Source organism: Gymnogyps californianus, chromosome 17 (genome assembly GCF_018139145.2).
Source record: "Gymnogyps californianus isolate 813 chromosome 17, ASM1813914v2, whole genome shotgun sequence".
NCBI classification, from domain to species: domain Eukaryota; kingdom Metazoa; phylum Chordata; class Aves; order Accipitriformes; family Cathartidae; genus Gymnogyps; species Gymnogyps californianus.
The window spans coordinates 503,252-522,383 of NC_059487.1; the positions used below are offsets into that span (position 1 = coordinate 503,252).

Sequence of the window (19,132 nt, forward strand, 5' to 3'; positions counted from 1 at the left end):
ACAGTGATGGGGACCACTCTGCTTTAAACCATCCTTTGTGCTCTGTGGGTCCTGTGCAGCTCATGGCACTGGGCTGAGGCTGATGTCATGGGAGCAGCCAGATTTGTGCAGTGACAGCAGTTCCTGTGGCTTTTCGGCAGGAGGAAGACAGGAGAGAAAAGCACTTGGACTCCAGCCATGCTGTGCCCTCCTCTGGAGCCTGGCAGCACCCGCAGCCCTAGCCCTGCTTCTGCAGACACCTTGGCCACAGCAGTTACTCTTTTGATCCCAAAACCCGGCAAACAACAATCACCCACTTCTCTGTGGCCTCTGAGCAGAAAATGATGGATTATCCCAGGAAAACCACCTGAACCAGAAGAGTTTATCCACCCACAGTGACAAATACCATAATATTTGTCATGAAGAATTTCAGCCTGCAAAGATTTTTGCTCTTCTGTGTCAGTCTGCTTTTGGCTTCAACCTAGCATGAAACTGAAAAAAAAAAAAAATTGATTTGCCCCTGTAGAATTCTGTATCTACAGAAGAACGTCCAGTTCTCTGGCTGTACCGAAGGGCAGCCAGCCGGTTGGGGGGTGTTAACGATCCCCCTCTGGTTGGCCCTGGTAAGGCCTCACCTGGAGTGCTGTGTCCAGGTCTGGGCTCCCCAGGACAAGGGACATCAACGAAGGGGACTAAGTCCAGCAGACAGCTGCTGAGACGGTCAGAGGGCTGGTGCGTGCCCCCAGCCCGGCCATCCAGGTTCATGGAGGACCAAAAGTGTCAGACTGCTTTTTTTTGGCCTGTATTTCACCCTAGTACGGACCCCCGCCACCCCGAAACGCCTCACGCTCCTGCACACAGAGTGCTCCATCTGATGCCATCTGATGCTGCGCTGTGGATTTTTTCCAAGCGTGGTGCCCAGCTTTGGGCAGCAGGACTCTCCGCGGCCTCCAGCACGCAGGACCTCCAGCACCCAAGCGCTGTTTTCCCCGAGAGCTGCGCTGCGGTGCCGCGGTGCCGCCGGCGCCCGGCGTGAGAAGCTGCAGCCGCGGGAGGGGCGCGGGGGCTGCCCTCTGAGGCGGCAGGAGGCTGGGCGGGCTCCATGGGAGGGAGCCATTCCCGCCGAGGTAACGGGACGGGGCCCCGCCCAGCCGCGGCCACCTCAGGCCGCGCTCCCTCAGCGCCCTCGGCCCGGGGGCGGTGGCTCCCGCCCCGCCGCCGCCGCCGCCACCGCCCCCACGCCCGGCCCCGCCTCGCGCCCCCAGCGCGCGCGACCGCCGCCGACACGCGGGGAAAGCGCGCCCCGCGGCCTCGAGAGGGCGGGGCTCCCCTGCCCCGCCCCTTCCCGCGGGGCCACGCCCCCTCCCTGGCGGCGCCGCATCGGGGCGGCCATTTTGTGGCGCTGCGCGGTCAGTGGCGCTGGGCTCGGCGCGGAGCGGGGCCCGGGGCGGTTCGGCTCCGTTCTAATCCTTTTTCCCGTACAGATCCCTCGGTAAGAGCGCGGCGGCGCCCGGGCGGGCCGGGCCGGGCCGCCTGCCCTGCCCCGCGCTGCGGGCCCGCGGCGAGGCGAGGAGGGGAGGCGAGGCGAGGGGAGGGAGGTCGGGCGCGGCGCGGCTGGCACGCGTCCCCGCGCACAAAGGGCCGGGCCGGGCCGGGCCGGGCCGGGCGGTGCCTCCCGCGCTGCGGGCCCGGGGCGCCGAGCGGGGGCCGCTTCCGCCTCGCCGCGGCCTGGCGCGCTGAGGCCGGGGGGCCCTGGCCGCGGGCCGGCCCCCGGCCTCGCCCGCTCCCTGCCTCCCTCGCCCTCGCTCTCGCCGCGCCTCCGCCCGCGCCCGGCGGCCCGCGGAGCTGCGCGGCCGGCGCGGGCAGGTGAGTATGTGCGGGCCGAGCGCAGGCGCCGAGGGCCCGGCCGGCGGGGGCGGCCGAGTGACCTTGCGGCGGGGCCGGAGCCCGAGCCCGGGCCGGGGCCGGGGCCGGAGCGCGGGGGCTGTGCCGGCGGCGGCCGGGGCTGGGCGGGCGCGGTGGGCGCCGCGGCGGTGTGGGGGCCGCGCGGTCCGGGAGCGGCCGGGAGCGTGGCGTGGCGGGCCCCGAGCTGCGGGGGAGCGGCGGGGCCGCGGGAGTTGCGGGCGCGGCGGCGCGGTTCCGTTGTCGGCGCCTCGCCGCTTCGGCGCGGGAGGAAGCGGCGCGGGGCCGGTGCCGGCGGGGCTGGTGTCGGCGGGGCGCCGGCGGCTGCTCCTCGCCCGGCCCCGGGGGACGGAGCGGAGAGGAGCCTCGAGTGGGGCAGGTACCTGTCCCGCAAGGTGTTCACTACGGCCGGGGTTGGTTTCCGTAGGCGGTACCGTCAGCTGGAGGCTTCCGGCGTTTTTGTCTCCCGTGAAGTCTGGAGCACGTCTCCATCCCGCTGCATTTTGTCCCTTCAAAATGTCTTTAAGGAATGGACATAACGGTGGATCTCTGCGCTAACCTGGAAGCTGCTTCATGTCACACCAGTTTAATGCATAGAATTGGGAGGCACCGTGTTCTTTTTCCTGACAGGCCTAGGTTCAGATACGGCTTATTGCCACCAAGATGGGTTATTGTACCAGTTGGCTTGGCATGGACGTGCAGACTGTAGCCATAGCAGGGCTTGGTTGATTGAAGCAGGTTGTCAGTACAATTTTAGGAAACAGTTATATCTCCTTTACTTACTGAAAATCCTCCTGGTACCAGAGATGTTGCTGTGATACCAGGCTCTTGTTCCTAGCCTAAATGCTTAAAAATAGATCAGGAGGGATATTTGAATGGTGATGAGTCCAGGCTGGATAAAATAGATGTCTTCTTTCTGTGTACAGAATTTGGTATTGTATGCAGTAGGAGAATAAAACCAAATGTTAAAAACAGTGCTAATGACTTGAAGTAGCCTTTTGTAGGTATCTGTACAGAAGCTTGTAACGGAGCATCTCTATAACAGAAATGCTTTTGACCTAGGTTCATATAATTTTCTATAATGAACAAGGATCCTTTCACAGGACCAGTTTCCAAAAAAAACCAAGTGAGAAGACTTGCAGCAAAGATCATTCATAGTATAATTCTCTTTAATTTTTATGTGACTTTTTTAATAGTTCTGGAATTTAAGGTGGTTTAGATGAATACTCATTATTTTACCTAAGTCAGCTTGTGGAAGAGTTCAGTTTACATTCTTGCTGATAACTTTGATGTCTCCTGAATGGAAATAAAATTTTACTTGAGCAGTCTGAGAGTAAAATCTGCTTGCCTGTAACCCAGAGTAATTAATTAAGGTCAAGTTGGGAATGAGGCTAGAATAGTAATTGCTCATAACAGTGCTGCCTTGACTGAAATGTAAGAAGCATGTAATTAATTCTTACCTTTAATTGGATAAGTTCTCTGAGGTGCTTTCTTTTGCTCTTGTAGTTCCTGGATAACATAGGCAATGATATTGACCTAAATTCTCCCCCTTGGTCAGGAAAGGAGGGTGCAGTCCCTAATTCAATTGTAGGAGATGATAAATTCTCTGTAACTGCGTATTTTATTTATAACTGCATCTCTAGAAGCTAGGTATTGTCCGTAGCTGTAATTTGTCAGACCTTGACAGGAGCTGACGCTGTTGCTGTAGGAAGGCTGTCCTGCCACTTGTCTCCTTATTTCTGCCCATATGGCACTGTCCTGCGCAGATGTGAGCACTTGTGTAAGTGTTGTGAGCTGAGCTAAAGAATGTACATGGGGCGGGGGGAGGATTTATTCTTCAGCCCTACAAGTGGTTGTTACCAGTATTTAAACTGCATTCTTGATGGTTGCCTAATTGCGTGGGTGTAGTGATTTTTTTTTTTAAATTAAAGAAAAAAGTTGCGTACACTTTGGACTTAATGGTGCATCATATTGAGAAGTCCTGTGAAGTGCTTGTAATAGTTCATTCAACAGTTGCACAAGTCTACTACTTTCTTTTTTGCTTCAATTTATTCCTTATCATCTTCATACTTCTGTTCCTTGCTTGCCTACAGGTTTATTTTGACTTCTTGTGCTTCCTGTAGGAAAAGACTTTTTTCAGGTAAGAAATAGTGACTTGGAGCTCTTGGTTTGTCCTTGCTGTCAAAATACCAATAGCTACGTGGCCTATATATTTCAAAAAACCTTTTGGAACCAGTGGCTTTTCAGTTTTTTTGTGGATGCAAGCACTAGACTTAAGTGATCATGCGCGTGCGGGTGTATAATGTGTCCATGCTGACTGACTGCAGATGTGTGTGGCAGAAAATAATGCATGTTGGAATGTAATTACTTCTTTTTGAGGCTTGTTACTTTGTTGACATGCCTTTGTGTGGTTTCACTGGGCTTGAGAACTTTCAGCCAGCCTTGTTTCAGTACAGCCAGCTGCAGTCTGCCTTTTTCTTTTTTTTTTTCTTTTTTTTTAAGAACTCCGTTTCAGGTAGGTTTATGAAATTGGTTAAAAAGAGATATAACATCTCCATCTGTGTGTTTAGCTAGGTAGCCTGTATTAAAAGAAAGAGGGGAAGGACTACTGCGTAGTGTGGGGTGGGGTATTTTTTTCAGTATGAAGTTGGCACCAAAGAGCTTTCCTGATGTTGTTGCTGATGTTAAAATACTAGTTTCAAAACAGACTTCTTTTTCTGCTACTTGTACTCGGCACTTCTTTCCCAAGGAAATGGAGAATATCCTTTTGTTCCACAGAGTGCTTGAGTGGGGAAACCATCTTGAACACCTCTAGTGCTCCAGATGTAGAACTGAGCATTCTTAGCCTAGACCTGTGCATCAGTGGCACAAAGACAGTTGCCATTGATAGGGTTTGAGTTAGGGTTTTTAGTTAGTCTTAAAGCTGAAGGCTTAAAGCTTAAAGGCTTCTGTTAACGTAGCAGAGGTTGCAAGTATACCAGACTTTAATTGCTTCTTCACTATAATGCAGGTTGCTAATGGCTTTTTTGTTATGTGATCCCCTGTATTTATATCAGTCCTTTGCCTAGATTGCAGCTCTGTCTTCTCAGTATTGCTGTTGTCAGTCTTGCAAAAAGATGCACTGATTTTTTTTTTGTTTGTTTTTGTTTGTTTTTCCTGCTGTCCTTTCATCTCTGAGCTGGAACTGCATCCCTTTCTTTCCTTCTTGTAATAAAATGGGGGAGTCACATCCTTCTTACAGTGTGGCACATACACAGATGATTTGTCTGCTTAATGCAGTATCTTAAACGAAGATGTAATTTTTCATCACAGCTCATGGTAGTGTAACTTGTAAGATTTCCCTTTATTTGACTCATGAAAATATCCCCTTCTTTGTTAACAGGTAGGGTAGATTTGGTCCTGTCCAGTCAGGAAGCAATTGAATAATGAAACTGAGAATGCCACGTCTAAGTGTCAGAACACTATATACTGACTGGAAACAGTGCCCTGTGGGATTTTTCAGTGGCCAGTATTGCAGGTGCTATAAATTATCTGTGAAAAATGTTTCTCAAATTTTTTTTATGGATGTTTTTACAGGTAGACTTCTTCTAAGAGTCAGAAGTCCAAGTCCAGTTACTGCTGCAGGTACTGTTACCAGATAATTTTTGTGCTTTCCTACTGGCTCCTTCCATTTTCAGTTGTAATCTTTTCCTCTAATAGCTAAAATACATGTTGATGCTCACTAATAAGAAAAGTCTTAGGTTCAGCGATCTGAGTGTATAGCGTGTTGCTGGAACACCCAGAGCAACCTCAAAGCCAGGGGCAGGACCTCTGGTCAAAACTGAGGAATTAATTGGTCAGCTTACTGACCAACACATAGCTTTAAGTATTAAATTTCTATCTCAAATGTGGACTTCCCTAGAATACCAAGGTATTGTTTTCAAAAGGGATGTAGGTGGTAATACTTCAGAGCCACTTAATGCTTGAATGTTTGTGCTGACTTTAAAACGTTGGCATTGAGTGCAAAATGGTATTAGACTCAGTGATCTAGGTGTTGTAGCCAAGCAGACAATATGTAAGCAAATGGAAGTCATGTTCTTGGACCCTGCCCATTTCTTAAAGGTATGGTCTTTTAAGAAGAAACCTGTTGTCTTTGCAAAATCGTGAAATTGTCATATGAGTTTTTGAGCGCACATGTGGTTCTTTTCCTCATCTGTCATGCAAGGCCACTCTCTGACAGTTAGGGCCTTGTCCAGCGTTGTTCAATAGGTTCAACCTTAGGCTGCTGCAACACCACCCTAAACCAAATATTTAAATATAGTCCCACTGTAAGTAAGTTTGTCCAAGGAGTTCTGTGGGTTTTTTGTTGGTTTTGCTTCTGAGGGAGTATAGAATGGCAATGAGAATCAGGCCACTTTTTTTCCTTTTCCTGATTTCATTTTTATTTGACAGAGGCACTGTGAGCCCATAGGTACCCATTAGGCAGGGCAAAAGTGTCTTTTCAAGGACGGTTACACTCGGTGCATTCAGCATCATGAAGTGGTTTTATACAGCTTCAGTTCATGTAGAAAAACAGGAGAAATTGCATTGGGGTGCCCAATCTATGGGCTAAGTTAGGCTTCTCAGAACAACTCAAATGGCTGTAGCATATTTCTGCCACTCCTCCTGCAGTCCGGAGAAGCCTTGCATGTATTGACATGAATTGGATTTGTGGATGAAGAAACTGTTCTGGAGAGACTCTTCTAGTTTATTTCTCGTATGACCAAAACGCAGATCCCTCTGCTGTGTGATGAATGTGGTTTATCCAACTGAGGATGTCTTTGTTGACAGGAGAGGACTGCATTTGGTCATCTTGGCTTGTGTTTGGTCACATGGCTAGACATGCATGGATTGACGTGGTGAACTCTCATGATCTGGAGATTGTGCTTCCATAAGAAACAACACAGCTTGCTTGAGCCGTCTGCAGGTCGTTTAGTTGTTAAACATTTGAACTCTTAATTTCCTTGAGAGAATTCTTGCTGTCTGATATTAATTTACACCTTAAAATATCCTTCACACTAAATTTATTCTTTCTTAACTGAGAAAATCTAAAACCATAGAGATGTTTAGAGTCTTAAGTTGCTAGAAGCTTTTTCAATGAAAGAAGTGTTTAATGTAATTTTTTTCCCTGATTTGTTAGGCTGCTTTTTTTGTGGCAGTTGGAATTATTTCTAAATGCAAGAAGGTTTTTTTTTCTGTCTCTCTGAATAGTTTAAAAGATATTTTTAAATATTCAGAAAGCATCAGTCTTACCATGATATATCTTGAAAAGCCATGCTCGTTAAATAAGAGTGTATCTGTAATTTGAGCTTGTTGAAGGCTTGTATCTGACCTAGGGTTTTGGTTGGTTTTTTAACAAGTCATCTTTCAATACGGGTTATTTTAAAGTTTGTTAACCACCATGATACTGCAGCAGAAATCCACCAGTATGAGTAGGAATTGTATGTTTGTCATGGTTTAACCGCAGCCAGCAGCCAAGCACCGTGCAGCTGCTCCGTCGCTCCCAGTGGGATGGGGAAGAGAATTGGGGAAGAAAGGTAAAACTCGTGGGTTGAGATAAGAACGGTTTAGTAACTAAAGTAAAATAAATACTAACAATAACAACAAATATAATAACTGTAATGAAAAGGACTATAACAAAAAAAAAGAAGGAAAAAAGGAAAAAAAACCAGTGATGCGCAATGCAGTTGCTCACCACCTGCTGACTGATGCTCCAGCAGTGATCTGCCCCTCCCAGCCAACTCCCCCCGTTTATATACTGAGTGTGAGAGTTCTTATGGTATGGAATATCCCTTTGGCTAGTTGGGGTCAGCTGCCCCGGCCATGCTCCCTCCCAGCTCCTTGCACACCTGCTTGCTGGCAGAGCACAGGAAACTGAAAAGTCCTTGGCTTAAGATAAGCGCTACTTAGCAACAACTAAAACATCAGTGTGTTATCAACATCATTCTCACACTAAATCCAAAACACAGCACTGTACCAACTACTAAGAAGACAATTAACCGTATCCCAGCTGAAACAGGACAGTGTTACATCAGAAATTATGACTTCTCTTGTGCGAATCCCAGTCTGCTGTAATTGTTTTGCAAAAGAATTTTGATGTACTTCCAGATCTAGAACACTCGGGCATTTTGACCCTTTGACTTAGATTTGGCAGTTTTGGTTTTGTTTCTGGGCTGCTTCTCATACTTGGTATTTCAGAATTGAAGCTTTCTCCTTTTTTAGCTACTGTCCTCAGAGTTAAAGACTGTTTGGGTGACGGGAGTGTGATTGATGCAGTGATATTTGTGGGGGTTTCTCAGTAGTAGTTCTCATTAAACTCCTGGGAGGAAAAGAGGCTGTTATATTTGGGGCAGATTGGTTGCATTTAAGTATCTTTGAATGTTTCAGATACATTTGCTTAAAAGTCTTGTCTGCCAAATAGCGGTTAGATAGAAAAGTGGGGAGAGCAGTTAAGAATTTCTGCAACTTGGAGTAACAGAGAAAGGGAAGGCAAAAAAGCAAATGAGATAAAGGGGTGTGGGGACACCCATCAGTAGGAATTCTTGTTTTCGTATTTAGCAATCCGTTGGAAGAGGTGGTGAACTAATGATAGTCTGTGCTGGATCTTTAGCCTGTCATTTCACCTAGAATCATACATTCTCAACGTACAAGATAAAACTGACTGTAGGCTGTAATTTCCTTTAAGTGCAACGTGGCCCCTATGGTGGATTTAACATGCCAGTGATCTATTCTTTAAACGTCTGCAGACAGTACCTTGAGTTTTGTGTTACTTGCATATACAAGGTTTGGTAGTTACACTGTCCACTTGCTTAGTTAATGGGGTTATTCTGAAATATCTGGTGCACCAAAGTAGGAGTAATGATAAAGTTACTGGTGGCTTCTGTTTGGCAAAGGATAAATAAATGATGGAGAAATTTGATGTGGATGTGTGGAGGGACTGTCTGTGTGTCTGTAAGGATCTCTAAGTTTCTCTAATTTGGATCACAGCCTGCTGACCCTCTGTATTAAAATATTTTCAGATTAAATTGGTGTTCTAGAGGTGTTACTCTATGGTTGGGATATCGTTGGCTATAGAGAACACTTTTTTTTTTTTAACTCTAAACTGCTTTTAGTCTCTGAATTCACATGACATGTTTTTCCTTCCCTGTAGTTGTACAACAGTGTTTGGAATGTTTGCAGCCATATAAGCAACGAGTTTCTTCTTGGTGAGTATAAGCACGGATCCTTGGCTTTGTTAATTGTAGCTTTTCTTTAAGCTTTTGAAGTTTTGCTTTAAAATTCAGGTTTTTCTTAATTGTTGCAGAGGCACTGTGGATAGTATTTCTCTAAATTAAATCCATATATTCTTAAAGACTGCACATTTTCAGTTAGAGGGAAAAATGGCAGTTTCATTAAAGTAGGTTTTCTTGAATGTTGTTTTATTTAGGAAAAACTTGGTTTATTTCATGTGACTTAAACCCTTTCCCAAATCTTTTTGCTTGTTCAGTATTTAAGAGTGTTTTTCTCTTACATTTAGTGTGTTACAGGAAAAAAGAGGGGAAACCAGAACAGCTAAATGAGAGATGATCAAATGATTGAAAAGAATTCTTTTCAGTAATGAGTATTTATTTCTTTAATTGCACTTGGTAATTCAAATAGGGTTTATTATAGAAAAATATTTTTTCTGTTCTGTTGAATTGCCCATGTTCATAATTACTGCTTCCATGTTGATCTGTCCCAGTCTCACCACCAACTTGAATTGACAGCACAGTTACATGGGACATTGTTGAGAGGATGAAAATGACAGTCTCGATATCCTGTAATCTTAGGGAGAGTGTGAGGGTCTTGATCCAGGGAGGGCAACTTATGTTTACTGACACCTTTTTGCTTTTGTCACCGAGTACTTTGAGTAAGTCTTAGTTTCTGCGTGAAGAGGAGAGCAAATGTAGATTTCTTTTTTTACTGGTGTCAGTTTTGCTAGTCTACTTGTATAAACTAGAGGAAAAATAGGAATCTGAAATAAAATACTAAGTCTTGTGCTTTGAGGGAATGTTTCAGTGTTGAGGAATTAGCTGTACAGTGTTCTTGTTATGGCAATTGTAAGTATCGGTTCAGGATCCAATTTCAGTGTTGTGTTGCTCAGTTAAAGAGTTTGCCTGTGTAGTTGTTGATTGAATCTGGGAAACTTTTAAAGCAAGAAGGGAGTGCGGGTTAAGATCTAGTTGAGGATCTTACATGGTGCAAATAAGAACTGCATGTAGTCCAGTGTCTTGTTTGAAATGTGTCTCTTGGATAGAAAAAGGGAGGTGATGCAGTATTGCTTGGAATTTGTTGCAGTGTCTAGTGGTCTTCATGTCCAGTTTGAATCTTCCCTGTTTCTGCTCTTGTTGCATTTAAGAAAAAACTTGACTGAAGATCTGAGGCATTGTGTTTTGAAATACCAGTGCTAAGGACATCTTCTGAAACTTATGGTTGTGTCCTAAAACTTACTCACCTTGCTATGAAATGGTATGCATAAACAAAACATGAGGAAGGAGCAAGGGGATCCTTAGATGAATACAGAAACTGTTTCTGGGTTAATACTTTAACAGCTGTGGGGTTTTATTTCTGTTTTTATATGTAGGGTAAAATACAGTGAGGCATACTTTATGGTAGCAACGCTGCTGTAGGCAAAACCTGGTAGGCAGAATTTTTTTGTATGCAGGCAATAAGTCTGTTGTAATCAGCTTCCCAAGTCAGCACCAAAACAATTTTTAAAAGTGGTGTTTAAATGTTTGTGAGACTTGTACTTAGTCTTCGTAAGATGCCATTAGGATTGTATGATATAAATGGTGTCTGTAAATACTGTTTTGCAGTCTGATATAGCCATTACCTTTTCTCATCTGCAGGTGTGTGGTTTCAGCACAGCATGGCTGTGGTCATCCACTTGCAAGGTCTTCCGATTGTGGTGGGGACCATGGACTTCTCTGGATTGACCATTCCTGATGGGGGCGTGCATATTGTAGGGGGTGAACTGGGTGAGGCTTTCATTGTTTTACCACTGATGAAGATGCGAGGCTTGGTATCGTGTATGCAGATGGTATAAGTAAAAGGTCAAAACTAACTATTGCAGAGCAATAAAAACCTTACGTGCAAAATGTGATTGGACTTAGTCCTTGGCAGTTTCAAAATGGGCACATAGATACGCTAGCAGTTTTGGAACACTGGTGCTGGAGTGAATGGCAGAGTCAGCTTAGGCTTTGTGGAATCGACTGTAAACCTGTTTTGGCATAGAAACTGCTTATACTGCTATACATGGAGGAAACAAAACAAGCTTGTGTCTTGTTGCTTGTATAGGAACTGCAATTCAAATCTTGGGGCTGCCCTCAGTATCCCAGTTCAGTTACACCTGTGCTGCATCTCCAGTGAACACAGGACAATCTCTTGCTAGTTGCTTTTACTCCTTGGTTTTGCCAGTGCTTTTTATTAACCCACTACCTGTCCTACTATGTAGTCCTGCTGAATCACCAGTGATGTAGAATGCCTCACAGGAATTGGACAGCAAGCTTACCATCCAGAATAAAACTTCATACTTCTTTACATTGAAAACTTTTATTTATGCAAACTGTCAAAGTTTACCGTGCTCCTTTATCAAGTCAGAGAACTATGGCTTTTCATGGAGTTCCTTTTTTTTTTTTCCTCTGTTGTGCTCTGATGGGGGGGTGGGAAATCCCTGGGTTTGGCACAGGTACACTAGAATGAAGGAAATAAGAGGCTGAATTGTGGGAGTGAATTGCCTTTCCTCGGAGCTGCTTATGAAGTACTGAATTGAGACAGTACTAAGTTTGGAAGTGGGACTGATTTAAAGGCAGGGATTTTGGTGTGATAGTACATAGGGAATGGTTTAATCATACTTACCAGTGATTTGGAAGACACTGTTTGCAAAGGTAGGTGAGGTTTTGAAAAAGACTTCAGTGATTCTGCAGTTTCCAGAGAGAAAACAATAGAGGCTGTTACTAGTGAAAGAGAAGGTTTGCCATAACTGCTTGGTTTTGCCCTATATGATAATACGAAAGATTTCTTCCGTTTCCAGAGGACCCCTCTTCTGTTGGAACTTAGTGATGTGCCAGGTTTGGGGCTCAGCACTGACAGAGCTTAAAACTGAAGAGAATAACAACGGCTACAGGTGTGGGTATACAGGACCCGCACTGTTTGCAGAGTGAAAGCTTGTTTTAAAAGATAAAAATCATGATTCCTGAAGGGATCAATATTAATGTAAGCATATTCTCCTCTGCATTGGCCTGATATAAGTGTACCTTCCTGACTGGTACCTGTAAGTATCTGACTAGTTGAATAGTCTTTAAAAGCTAAATTACCTCATGGTGACTTTTATGGGGAAGAAGAGGCTCTCCCTTTTAAACAACAGAAATGTGTACTTTCAGTGACGTAGATTGAGAAATATTTTCTGTTGGAAATAATGACTTGTCTAAATCCTGGAGTATTTGTTCCTGAAACAAGTCTAATCCTTGTAGTGGAATAAGAAGTTTTGGAGAAAAGCCGTACAGCTTTGGAGGTAGGCCTAGTAACTTGTTTTAATTGTGATCTTGAGCACTTGAGAGAAATGGATCCCCAGAGTTACCAAAGTGAAAAGCCTGCTCGTGTCTCGATTTAGTTACCAAGTTAGTACAAATTCATTTTCTGCTGAAGAAAATTTTAGAAGAGATTTTCTGGTGAAGTGTTCTTATTTCTGAGTCATAGCTATGACTGTGTCTGATTAGCCTGGGGTTGTTAACAATCAGTTTTGATGTAGTTCAGGGTTTTTAAGTAGTCCTTGCAGGAGAGGACAGAGGCTGAAACATAAAATCTCAAAGCAGAGGCAAGCCCCTGTGTTCAGTGCTTTCTTTCTGAGAAACGAAGTTCTCCATATGGTCAAGGTCATGCTGGTGAAACGTGGATGGGCTTTAGTGTTGCCTGTTGGCCTTGTTTGTGAAGAGCTATGTGATGGCTCCCAGTGAAGGTTGTATCATATGGTTTCAGTCTTGCTCTAAGGCTGTATGTTTCAGGGTAAAATTGTTGAGATCCTCTATTGAGTAATTCGTCTTGTGTAATGTTCTACCAAGTATGTATCTGCTTGAGGAAGTTGTTCCTGAAATTAGCTGCAAATGAAAAAGACAGCCTGCTTTGCAAGGCATGCTGAGTATAGGGACTGCTGGATCAAGTTAAATCCAGTCGCAGGATGTGAGAGAACCCAAAACAGCCCAAGTTTCATAATTTGGGAGGGGAGAGGAAGGAAGACTTTGGGGGAGGGGGCAGTCATACGAGACTTTTGTCCATACAATTTCTTCTGTCTTTCAACTTTCTGATCAGCTGCCTTGTAACAAGTTTGGCTGAGTTAGTGAAGTGCAGTACGTGTGTGCTCTGACAAATGCTGATGTTCAGCTGACTCTTGCTGTAAAGTGGACAGAGTTCAGATTTTTCACAGGATCTGCAGCCTCTGTAAATATGGTTAAATGGCTTCTGCTGTTTTGTCAGACTTCCCTTTAGTTGTGATACTCATAGGTTTCTTAATATTTGACTGAAACTGTAAGGCCTTCCTCCCAAAATTGATGTTTGTTTATAGAAGCCCTATTGTATGAGACCCTGTTACTGAAGTCAGGAGATGTGTATGTTCCTCTTCAGCCTCATGTAGGTGAGCTGAAATAACTCCCATTCTTCAGGATTGCAGCTATTACCAAAGGGGACCACTGCAGAGAGCTTCAATAATGTACTTCCAGTACTTTTAGGAGTACGTTGTCTCTGTGTGTCCCTACTTAGAGAAAAGGAAAAATAAGTTTAATAGGACAAGAGTCATCTTGCACCTGTAATTTCTTTTGCAAGTGTTAAGCAAAATGTGTGTCTGTTCCACATTTGGAGGCATGAAATACTATTGCTAGTGTGAGAAAGTGGTATTTTAATGATGTAAATCTGCAGGGAAAATAGTGGATGTTTGAGGTGTGGGTGGATAAACTGTTTAAAAAAGAAAATGTAGCTTTGCACTAGCTGCTTGGATTTCCATGGGGTTTTTGGTTTTTTTGTGATTTTTTTTTTTTTTTTTTTTTTTTTTTTTTTTAGTTCTTACTGTTTATTTTTTATCAGAATGTAAAACCCCAACCATCCTAAGTTTTCCTTAATTTCCTTCCCCCTCTCCTTTCCCAATTAAAAGTTATGGAGGTGGTAGGTAAATCTGCCCCCGCCCCAACCTCTAGCCATATTAGAAGACAGTCATTCCTGGACTGATTCAGATCCATGGTGGGTGAGCTCACAGTTTGTTATCAGATACTCTAGAAAAGTAACTAGCAATGTTTCTCAGTTCCTAGGTGGCTAAAATATTTTTTCTTTTGGTGTGAATCCCTGTGTTGAGCTTACAGGCAGTAGCATTTTTTTTCCCATACCGTTGCAGGCTGCTTTAACAGTAGTGAAGATAAGTCTAAAAGCAGTGCTTTGCCAGAAGATGATCTGCTGTCTTCCTCTAGAGAAGTTTCTTTGCAATGTGGTTATGATACTCGAGGTGGTGGGGGTGCCTCCATGGCCAGCCCTTGGCAAATGGCCTGATTTTAAAAGTGTGTTGATGGAGTAGCTTTTCCCTGCGAAAGAAGCTTTATGACTTTCCTAAAGATCTTTGATTTCTGAACCACACTTCAACTTAGAGTAGTTCTTCATAAAATAATGTTAATCCTTTTATGGATGCTAGCTCAGTTGATATCATTGCTGGTTATGCGTTGTGTGAACAAAAATGCTGCTTATTTCTGTTGCTGGTGCATGTCTCCTTATTCTTGTAGTGTAAGACTAGAAGGTTTTTTAATTTAACTTGTATCCATTTTATAAATCTTTAATTGAATCTTCAAGATACAGCCTTACTTGTAAGGAGGACAGTATTGAATAAAACTTATTTGTATTTTTGGATCTTGTGAGCTTGAAGACTACAGGAATGGATCATAATTTGTGTCTTATAATTGTGGGAAACGACTGACAAAAATTTGGGAAAAATAGCTCCTGATCAGGCTTTCCACTAAATGTACCTTGAGAGAAACTACTTTGGCAAGATTTCTTAAACCTTTGTATTATCTGTTGGAAATATGTCGTAATGAAGACTGTTTTTATTTTCTGGTTAAAATGGTAGAGAAGTGGGAAGAAAGCAATGCAAATATGCAAGCAGTATAGACAGTCTTCTAAAACTGGTTAAAGAAACCACGTATTTCTACATATTTGAACTCCATTGCATTTGTAGGGATGAGGAGACATAGTGTTCTTGAGTGTTTCACTAACATGGTAGCTGTTGAAAGATTGTTATTGTGTTTGTTTTTCCCCACTTCCTGTTTACTGGATTCCTTGTTTTCATCAAAACTGGGAGGGGGGAGAGAATGTTATGAAACTTCTATCTCAGTTGTGAATAAACATTGGGTTGCAGAGTTCTTAATTGACCTGGAACTTGGACTGATGGACAAAGGTTGAGCTTCAGTCTTTCATGGTCCAGTAGCTACCATTTTGAACACATTTTTGGAATGATTCTGCACACTGTCACTTGGGAACCCTTGTTTAAGAGATAATTGCCCCCATTACTTTCTGCAAACCAGAAATACAGAGGTCCCTTAACATCTAGCTTTTGGGGATTATGGTACATAAGCTTATTTTGTGTATGTCTTGATTAGTGATTGATATTTAATTGCATTTTTCAGGGGAATAAAATCAGCAGTGTTGATATTACAAAATGACAAAACATCCTCCGAATAGAAGAGGGATCAACTTTGAGGTGGGAGCCCAGTTGGAAGCCCGTGACAGATTAAAAAACTGGTATTTTTTTAAAACCATTCATATTATATTAACTCTAAGTCTTTAATATCTTAAACATTTTGTATTGGTACAATATTTAGAGTCCTGGTCATTGGTTTGTAGGAAAGTAGTTAATTTATAAAAGTTTATATACCAGTGGTTGAAATGGGCGATAGATGCTGATATGTTGTGCTGACCCTTAAAAAGAAGTGTACTGGTGTTATCTGTGCCTGGGAAATAGGGCTACTCATAAATCTAGTGGGACTTCAGACTCCGGTACTTCTGAATTCACACTTTAAGTTCTGTGCTATACACAGATTGCAGAGCAGACGTTATGGAGAGAGAAATCTTTGCAGTACAGAATACCCAAGGTAGTTCCTCACTACTTCCTTTTCCATTGCTGTTGTGAATTCATAGGCTTTAAAGTCTGATTGAAATTGTTACGGCCTGTGCTCATTTGAGGGTGGTCAGCTTTAGAATTAAAGAAGTGGGTGGGGAAATGCATTCTGCACTAAGAAGTCTGCTCTGGAGCCTGTCTCTTGCAGACTTCAGTTACGAGGAAGAACACTTTTCTTGACTAAGCACTGCAGTAAGAAGGGGAAAAAGGGCCTAAAAGTTACTTGGGCTAACTTTGAGCCTTCTAACTCTGTTCATTTTAGGAAGTCAACTCAAAAATTAGCATTTAATAATGCTCAGTGAATGAGGCATACAATGAAAATTGCTGGAGTCACTTCTTAAATACAGGAATTAATTTGGTTTTGTTAGCTCCTTAAGATATCTTCTCTTTCCTGAAATCAGCTGTAGTTGACTTTTATTTAAGAGTCTGTGTGTTAGACATGATTGTACTTTAGACTCTGGAACCTGCCAGCAGGTTAAGCATGCATAAGTCAGTGTTGAAAACCATCTGGACATCCCAGAAGGACGGAGCAGTGCCTTAGACACAGGGCACTTGTTCCAAAACATCTTGGTTGCATGCAGAGTATTTCTCTACTTTCCAGGTACAAGGGGATTGGAATTGTGAAAATGAGTAAGCGTAGCTCTTTATGGAAAGCACATGAAGTATGAACATTAAGTCATACTTATGTTGGCTTTCCTGTGTAACCAAGAGTTGCGTAGGTAGGGCTTCGATCTGAATCTGCATGCATCTTTTGTATTCTTGAGCTTTGTTTATACAGCAAAAAAAATAGTCACGCCTACAAAAAAGAGATTTCTTAGCCTGTCTGTAATGCAGGCTTATTAAAGATGCAGTTTAGTATAGATCATGTTTGATTAAGGCTAATAACTTGTGTCCATGACTATTATCCTTCTGACATGTTTGGACAACCAACAGTATCTCAAAGTATGGGCACACTGCTCTCACATGGGAGAACTTGGGGTGGGGGGGTGGGGGGAATTCAACACCTACTATACTTTCCACATATCCCTTGGCTTAAATTTGAATTGTGGATATGCTGCATGTCCAAAACCAAGCCATGTTGTTTGGTTTTAAAAAACACTTGATCTTAAGTGACCTGTCTTAATGCACAGTGTTTTGCAACTCTGATCTCACAACTTAGTTATTAACTCTCCAGTTCTGAAAGTTTTCTTTTGCTTACTAAACTTTTGAAACCTGGGTCAGAAAGTCCATGTTTCCTTCACTGGTGATCTGCGTGTATTTCTGTTTTCAGGGTTTGTGAACCAAAATTTGTAAGAGCTGGGGGCTTATTTTCTCTTAGCAACAGGCTGACACCCCCCCAGGTGTGGATTTGTAGAGGACAGCAGACACCCCCCCCCCCCCCCCCCCCCCCCCCCCCCCCCCCCCCCCCCTCGCTACTTTCACCTGCTGCTGCGTGAACAGGACCACTCTATGGTGTGGTTACAATGCACTGCTTTTACGTGGATACAAAACTTTCTGTTTGCTGGTACTTGCTTTTCCCAGTGCTAGACCTTCAGAGGTCCAAGCTTTTCTTGTGTGTACTTCTGTTGCTATGTTGGCACTTAAACATAGACAGAAGTGTCTTGTTTGATCGGAGGGCTGGCTTTGATTTCTGTGCTCAGTACCAAATGCACCAGTCAATTCACGGGCCACTGTTGCTTCTCAAATGGCAGTAGTGCTTTGGAAAGTACTTCATCTCAGAGCCCCATTTACCTGCCTTTCATGGCAGTGACTTGTGCCCTGAAATGCTAGTGCAGGACTTTCAGAGTGTTTGGGTGTGATGCCAACCCTGTTGAAGAGCAAAAAAATTTGTGTGTGCCAGCAGAGTAGTCAATGCAGAGTCTGCTCCTTGCCAAAATGCAAAGTGAGTTTTGCATCTTTAGAGCTCTTATCAAAGGTCGCTTTGTTGTATCTGGAATCATAATGTATTGGAAGTGCACTTCAATTCCTGGTGCAGTTGTCTGTCACCTCCGAGACTTGAACTCCAGGGAGTACAGTGGGTACTCGTGGTGCTTGGCTTAGTTCTTAGGGCTTGGTTGATGCATCAAAGCTGTCATGAAAGGCTTGGGACAGTCTGTTGACCTCAGGGCAGTAAAGGGGGAGAGCTCTGGCCATCAGGCAATGCCTCCGTGCATGCTGAAAGGTCTCTTGGTACCTAGTGCTGGAGTTAAGAGGATGGAGTAGTGGGACTGCTCCAGTAGTGCAGTCCTAAATGGAGAGATCCCAGAGAGGCTAGCTGTAACGATGTACATGCACGCACTGTCCCGGCTGAATTGAGTTCTTGAAACTTTTTGCATTGGATCGTTTAAACTCTTCAGTGCTGGCTAGTTGCAGACAACCTCTTATCGAAAAGAGGTCGTATGACTCTGCACTGGATGCCTGCAGTAGGCAAATGATGACACATCTTGTGTTACCTTGTTGTGATGACACCTCTTCAAGTTCTTCTGCCTGTTGTGCGAGTAAAATGGATATGAAGAAACTTTTGATTCTGGTTGAGGCTCTTGAGTATTCCAAACAAGATTAGTATTGTGCTACCCTGTTAAGGTTTAGATTGTCAGTCCCATGAGTTTAATTGCTCATGCTGTCAGGACTGTGTCTCAGTACTGAAAAGATGAAACCCCGTAGCTGTTGTCCTTCATAGTATGGAGAACCTTCATGGTTCTCCTAGATGCTTCCTTTCCTCTCAGCAGTGCTTTGACTGCAGTAAGCTTGTTCCTTCCTACCTCCAAGAGAAGAGGGAGTTTGCGGCAATTCCATTTTGGTATATAAGAAAGGAGAAGGGGGACAAACTAGTCCAGGCCTGAGAGATAGGAGCTCCTTCAGTCAGCACTCTGTTTCTGAATTTCCAGATATTTATGTCTTCCCAGAAGAGGATGGTTTTACACTTGTGTCTACAAGAAACCCATTTTTGTATTGTTTGCTGTGCTCTGACAGCAGTAGTCTGAAGTTGCCAGTCATTGCTAACCCCTGTGTGTTGAGAGTTACGCTGTTTGAGCTTTTGATTGCCGCTTGGGTTCTTACCAGAACTAATGCCAGCAGTTTGGGCATCTT

The 19,132-nt window shown here is 43.8% G+C and overlaps 1 protein-coding gene across 4 annotated transcripts in view; it reads left to right on the plus strand.

Moving 5' to 3' along the window:
* The first annotated feature begins 1,439 nt into the window (after positions 1-1,439).
* Positions 1,440-19,132, plus strand: part of PHF20 (PHD finger protein 20) — a 74,309-nt gene continuing 56,616 nt past the window's right edge. For 3 of the 4 annotated variants that reach the window (XM_050907060.1, XM_050907063.1, XM_050907064.1), the window contains exons 1-2: positions 6,733-6,826; positions 9,050-9,104. In XM_050907060.1, coding sequence (XP_050763017.1) covers positions 6,769-6,826; positions 9,050-9,104 — 113 coding nt within the window. In that variant the 5' untranslated portion in view covers positions 6,733-6,768. Of the gene's footprint in view, positions 1,472-3,974; positions 4,022-5,457; positions 5,506-6,732; positions 6,827-9,049; positions 9,105-15,572; positions 15,688-19,132 lie in introns of those variants that run through there. The other variant, XM_050907062.1, reaches the window with a different exon arrangement.